The following is a 6,471-nucleotide window of genomic DNA, read 5'->3' as shown; positions in this document are numbered from 1 at the left end:
GGACCAGGCTGCAGCAGAAGCAGAGTTCATACAGTTTCCAGCACGCTACATCCTGTTTGGAGATTCCAGATGCCATAAAAATGCACATGTATCACAGAATCACAGAATCATTTAGGTTGGAAAAACCTCTGAGATCATTGCGTCCAACCTGTGACCAAACACCACCTTGCCAACCAGACCATGGCACTGAGTGCCACATCCAGTCTGTCCTTAAACACCTCAGGGACAGGGACTTCAACACCTCCCTGGGCAGCCCATTCCAATGTTAAACCAACCCTTCTGGGAAGAAATTCCTTCTGATGTCCAACATGAACTCCCCTCCAGCACAGCTTGAGGATGACCCCCCACCTTGCTACCAACGTCCTTCAGACAGTTGTTGAGAGCAATAAGGACTAAAGAACATTTTTTTAAATAGAATAAATGTGTAATAGTATTTTTTTAATCTAAATTCTCTCCTTACCCTTCAGGAGATTCACTACCAGTCCATCTCCTGTGTTTCTGAGGCAGAGGTTGCTACCCCTCTTCCCTCACCTCCACTGATTCCCTTAGAGAGGGTTAAAGTCCCTGACTAAGCAAAAGATACTGGACAGTCTTTTCAGCAAAGTACATAATAAGCACGTGCTTAACATCAGGTATGCTTTACAAATCCTATCAGCTTTGCTGAGGACAAATGGATATAAATAAATGCTTAGATACTTTTCTGAAATAAGAGTGACATGAGGACAGCACATGGGGTCTGATGCTACCCAGCAGCTCTGCGTGTCAACATGACACACCCAGGTAACAAAACCCAACATGCAATCCCATCATGACCCAGGATCCCTGGCTACTTAACAGTTCGCTGATAGTCTCAGTGATTGCTTTCCTAAGAAAAAAGGAAATACTGTAACTTGCCCAGGTTTTGGATTTTGCTCTAAGTCATGATAAAGTGCCTTTTGACCATTTTTTTTGTGGTGCAACTCATTGTATAAAAGCAGGACCCTCCACTTTTAGCTAACTAAACCTCCATTAATTTATTGATGCTATTAGTACAGTATCTACCATTTTTGTCTCTCAGTCCTTTCACGGTTTCAATGTGATATTAAACTGCCCTTTCATTCCAGCATTAATATGAAACCACTAGAAAGGATATTTTCTTATTTCCTTTTCTGTTCTGATTCCTCTGTCACCCCAATGATAACGTGAGTGGGTAGAACCTCTGCTCTATTCAAAATTCTAATTTATGCTTAAAGCATGCAACAACCCCAAAAGAAGCAATGTGAATTGTATCTGAGAGACCACTGTCAGCAGGGAGCAAACAGCAATGTGCTCTGGGAATCGTGGCATCTCTTGCACACTATCCCTCTGCTGCTCCAACCTCTATTAACAGGGAATCTGGGTTCCACCCAAAGAGCAGCAAAACAACAAACAAAACCCTTTTACCACGTGTCCCCTAGGACGGTGGAATTGCTACAATCTACATCTGTATTTAGTGTCTCCCTCCAAGCAGTGGGATGGAACAAAAAAATATCTCGGCATATGCAGAATATTAAGAAATGATATTTTCATCACTGGCTGCTTCATCCTTTAGCCATCAATGGGGAGAGATAAACAAAAATGAAAAAAAAACAGCAAAGCAGAAGGAAAAGAATAAGGCAGAAAGGGGGAGAGAAGGAGGGAGGAAAACTGGTAGGTAACCCTGCAATTGCACCAAAAGCTGGAATGTTGCCTCTACCCAGGAAAAGCAATATACAGAAGCTGCCTAACAGCATGAGGCAGAAGTATGCCCACGACAAGTCTGCTTTCATGCTGCTGCCAAACTTGGCAGAGAGCTGCATAAAGTGCAAGGTCAGACCCAGAGGCCAAACAGAAAAGCTTATGTGGTCAAGGGTGATGCAGCCTAAGCTACACATGCCCCCCAACATATCCACAATGAACTGGGGGCAGAGACATCAAGCCAACTCCAGAGGAGGGGATTTCTATGTTTTCTCCCCACAGTCTTCTGTACACACTGAAAAACCAGATTCTTCCTGTTACCATGGCACTATTTCATCACTGGTGTCTGAGTACAGTTGTAGATACACAAGAGGAAGACACCAAATCCTAGACAGGAAGGTGAAGAAGGGACAAAAATTCAGCAACTCATCACTACACAACCACAGACAGGACCTCAGGGGAGGATTTTAACAGCTACCACTGCCACCTGGCAGAGATAACCTCACCTGAACTCACACAGGTCAGTCCTGGGCCTGTCAGTAAATGGCAGATGATACACAGTCACACTGCGGATTTATACAGGCACATGACACTGTTTTCTGGAGTGACCAGACTGACCTTCCACTTTCTGACCTTCCCCTCCAACTGTCCATTGCTTGACTGACATCCAAAGGGGTGAGGAGAGGCAATGGCACTGTGACAGTCACTCACCCATACAGCCTGGTTTACTTGGTGATGATAACTACAGCTGCAAGTATAAATATCAATTAAACTCTGACCTTAGGCAGGAGAGCAAGGGAACACTTGACAGATGTGTTTTATTGTACACCTCCACAGATCACCTACAGACTTTCAACCCAAGCTTTTTAATATTTCCATCACAGGATGCACAAATCTGTACACACAAGAACCATGGTAAGGTCTTAAGGTAAGTCGGGAAAAACTCGGCTTGCTCTCCTGGGGTATCTACGGTTGAAGTACTACAGCTGGCTCAAGGCATGTCAACAAAAGTCCCTGAAAGGCCCATTCCACTCTGCTTTTCTCCTCTAGTTGGTATGGCTGCTTTTCTGACCTTTACAGTGAGCTGTATCATGGAAGCCACCACTGAAAGCAAACCCTGCAAATAGGGAAGAAGCTGATCCTGCTCAGCACAGTGCTCAAGGGAGTCTAACAGAAACAGAGCCAAGCACACACACCACAGAGAGGGTAGGTCCTGTTAGTGGCAGCACCAGCTCAGACCTGATTAGGCTGACTGTGAAACTGCACCTCTAACTGGACAAGTGTTATTGGGCACACAAAAAAAATCTCCCAAACTGACACATTCAACACAGTGCTTCTTGGCATCCTCACAGGTCAGAAGAGTGGGATGAGGACTGCAAAAATCACACGATCTGATGTCTTCTGGGTGTCTGTCTCAAATGTTCATTTTGCTGCAAGTTTATTGTTTTATCCCTTAAAAACAAGGGTTCTGCCTTTCCACAGCCCTGCACTTTCTGCAGTCATTTACGCCTGTGTAACGTGTGAGCAGTGTGGGTGTAAACATTACTATTCTGGTTTGGTAGCATTTGCCACCCACTTTGCCTAGGTGTGAATGACTGCACAAGGTGCAAGGCAATGGTGACAGCGCTGCAGGCACTGTTTTACATAGCTCTTACACCCATAGTAATACAGTGCAGAGATGGAGAGAGAGCAGGAGGAGAGATGCATCAGGTATCTGCTGAAAAAGCAGCCTGACAAGAGGCCTCACCAAGCACAAGCAGCTCCACTGATTCTTCATTCTTGCCCTCTACATCATCTGGTGTGATAATAAGGCAGTAATAGAGGCCACTGTCTCCCCACATCAACTTCCCAATCTGCAGGTCTGCATCTGGAAGGCAAAAAAGAAAAGTCAGGCTTTCCCTCCAACACTTACAGGAAGGATGGAATGTTAAATGCACTGGGTCCATCTCTGTGTCCCAAATCCATTTCATTTCCTTATTAAGAAGAGGGGTTAGCCTTAGCCAGAATATGACAGTACTCAGGAAAAAACAACATGCTCAGGACTTCTGGCTGTAGGTGGGAAGACAGACAATGCTGCAGAGGCAGCTCACTCTGCAAGTGCCAAGAGCAGAAGGGGTCACTAATGTCTCTGTCCTTCCTGTCATCTAAGGCTGGGGTCCCAACACTATTCATGTCATGAAGAAAGGGCTTAGACAGTGTCTCCGCTACAGCACCTCAGTCATCTGCAAAGAGGTTACACAAAGGAAAACACTCCCTCTTGCTGAGGCTGATCACATGCTCTCCACACCAAGGAGTCTCCACTTCTGGCTAGGTGGTATCCCGAGTCAATCAGACACCTTGTACTTTTGAGGGACAAGGCCTCTCACACAGCCTTCCAGACAAAAATGTTTAAGGAGCCTGCCATCCCTCATCTCCACCCAACCTGACTTCACCCCATGGAAATCTCTTCCTTTCACTCTGCCCAAGGCTGTGTGGGTTTAGGTTCATGACAGGGTAAGCTGGTGAAGTCCGGGGCTGAGCAAACATGAGGTGTAGGATAATCTTGGTATTTCAGAACAAGGAAAACATCAGTGGCATTTGCAAGGAAGAAAAATCTATCCTGCAAAGACTGAATTTGTATCTCTCTTGCTGCCATCCCCCTGCTAAGGAAAATCTATATACACGGCAATACGCAGAATTCAGGAATAAAAACCTTCTACTTCATGGAAAGGAAAAAAGGATACTGTATCTGAGTTGAAGACCTACATGGAGTCAATTGAAGGGAAGTGCCAAAGGAAATTACCTTTGGGTCTAGGGCTGGTTGGCTGAATCCTAAATGTCTGACAAACAACAGCTCTCTTCCCACAGCCTTTTCTTAAGAGTCAGCTGAACAATTAGTGCCAGACTCCAGTATCCCAAATTGCTAAGGGTCCATTCCAGCCCCCACCAAGCATCACTGGGGAAGGAGACTTACCATGGACAATGCTGACATCTCTTTCCTTATAGAAGTCTCCTATGGTGATGGCAGATCCCTGCTTGGAGGCCACGACACGGACCGTCCTCCTGCTGTCCACACAGTCCAGGTAGGGATCCCAGTCCAGGTTCCTCTTGCTCATTGTTTGCAAACCAGAAGTCACCATACCCAGAGCTTCTCCCATCCGGTCCTGGCAGTAGGATTTGTACCTCCACTGTACCACAGCTGGTTGGGTGGAAGAAGTAGAGAAATGGCAGCGAAGCAAAGCGGGCTGAAACAACATGGCCACCTTCTTCTTCTCAGGCACAGTGACCTGCAACCCTTCCACCTCAGCTAGAAAACAAAAACATGAGTATCATATGCCATGGCACTGCTTGAAGAGGGAGCTACTGCATTTCATCATAGCATCATTCTCCCCACATAAATAGGTAAAACTGTCCATCCGTTCCAGGTGCTAGGGCGCAACACTCCTCAATGTACGTAAGCGCAGATGTTGGCAGCAGAAATAAGTTTGCTTTTTCATAGCTTACAGTCACAAAGAAAAACACAGCATGATGGGGCTGAAGGCTCAAATGTAGCATCCTCATGCTGTAGGAGACCTAACACAATGGTGTGATGATTCATGGCTTCTGGGGCAGGATCAAACATAAGGAAGAGGTATTTTAGGGATGGCCGTGCTCCACTTGTACAGCAGGTCAGCAAGGGGCCAGATCCTGAGTTCATGACAACCCCACTGCAGAATAAGTCACCTCCCTCCCATTTCAGCGGCATCACACCTCCTCTTTAAAAGTCAGGCAACACACAGTGCCTGGACCAGCACATTCTGCACTGGTGCCTAGTTAGTGCTGCCTGCTCTGCCAAACCCTAGAGATGCACGAAGGAGTGGATCCAAATCACAGAGCTCTTCCCAGGGCTGGCAAGTAACACTGAGAGAAATTGCTCCATGTGGGAGGTGTGGAGAAAAATGGCCCAAACACTCAAGTTTTTCACATTCCCAGGGAGGAGAGGGATCTCAATACGTAATGTTTATCTAGCAGCTGACAGGAGAGCTGTAGCCTGGACCTGATGCATTAAGGCTCCCGAGAAGATGCAGGGGACTGCTGCTACACCCTTGTGTAGCTGAGGGAGAGTCAGAATGTCAGCAGAGAGCACTTGGGAGATTGAGGCACTCCATACACCCACAGGGACGGCCAAAACTCCCCCGCATGCCCTTCATTGCTTCCCTCCTTGTGCTGCAGGCAGCAATGTCTGAGAGCACTCATCCAACACTGGAAAAAGGGAATCAGGCTCAGTATGGAAAATGTTGGTGTTACCACACACCTCGCCCAGAGCAGCACACAGGGAAAAAGAGGAATTACAAGGAAACATTCAGGACAGCAAAGCAGAAGAGAAAGTTTACACAACATCTGGAGAAGGGAATGATGGACCTGAAGAAGCTTAGTGAGGAATGAAAAGACTGAGGACAAAGAAAGGCTTCCTGATATCAAGAAGCAATAGAAGAGAAGGGAAAATGCAAGAAAGAAGAAAACAGAGTAAGGATAAAGTATCAGAGCAAATACAAGAAACAGAAGGATAAGCAGGATGACAATCATGGAAGCTTGCATTCAGCTGGAAGAAGCTGGAGAAGGTGTCTCAGCCCAGGTCAAAATAAGTACAAAGGGCTGCAGTCAGGTTGCAGGAGATTCAGAAATGATGTAGAGAGAAGAAGAAATGGAGTCAGCAAAAATAATCCACCCACTCCAGAACACAGAGATGAAAAGGAGATGGAAGTTGGCAAAAGAAAGTGAAATGACAGGAGATATCTTTAGAAGGGGGGGGGGGGG

The 6,471-nt window shown here is 46.2% G+C and overlaps 1 protein-coding gene across 7 annotated transcripts in view; it reads right to left on the bottom strand.

Annotated features, from left to right (window-relative positions):
- Positions 1-6,471, bottom strand: part of ILDR2 (immunoglobulin like domain containing receptor 2) — a 38,108-nt gene that overhangs the window by 25,735 nt on the left and 5,902 nt on the right. For all 7 annotated transcript variants that reach the window (XM_017731464.1, XM_017731462.1, XM_017731466.1 and 4 more), the window contains exons 2-3: positions 4,649-4,981; positions 3,443-3,562 (exon numbers count right to left, since the gene is read on the bottom strand). In XM_017731464.1, the coding sequence (XP_017586953.1) occupies positions 3,443-3,562; positions 4,649-4,981 (453 nt within the window). The remainder of the gene's footprint in view (positions 1-3,442; positions 3,563-4,648; positions 4,982-6,471) is intronic.

The sequence above is a fragment of the Corvus brachyrhynchos genome, unplaced genomic scaffold (genome assembly GCF_000691975.1).
Source record: "Corvus brachyrhynchos isolate BGI_N302 unplaced genomic scaffold, ASM69197v1 scaffold152, whole genome shotgun sequence".
In the NCBI taxonomy this organism is placed as follows: Eukaryota; Metazoa; Chordata; class Aves; order Passeriformes; family Corvidae; genus Corvus; species Corvus brachyrhynchos.
This window is presented reverse-complemented; position numbering and strand designations above follow the sequence as displayed.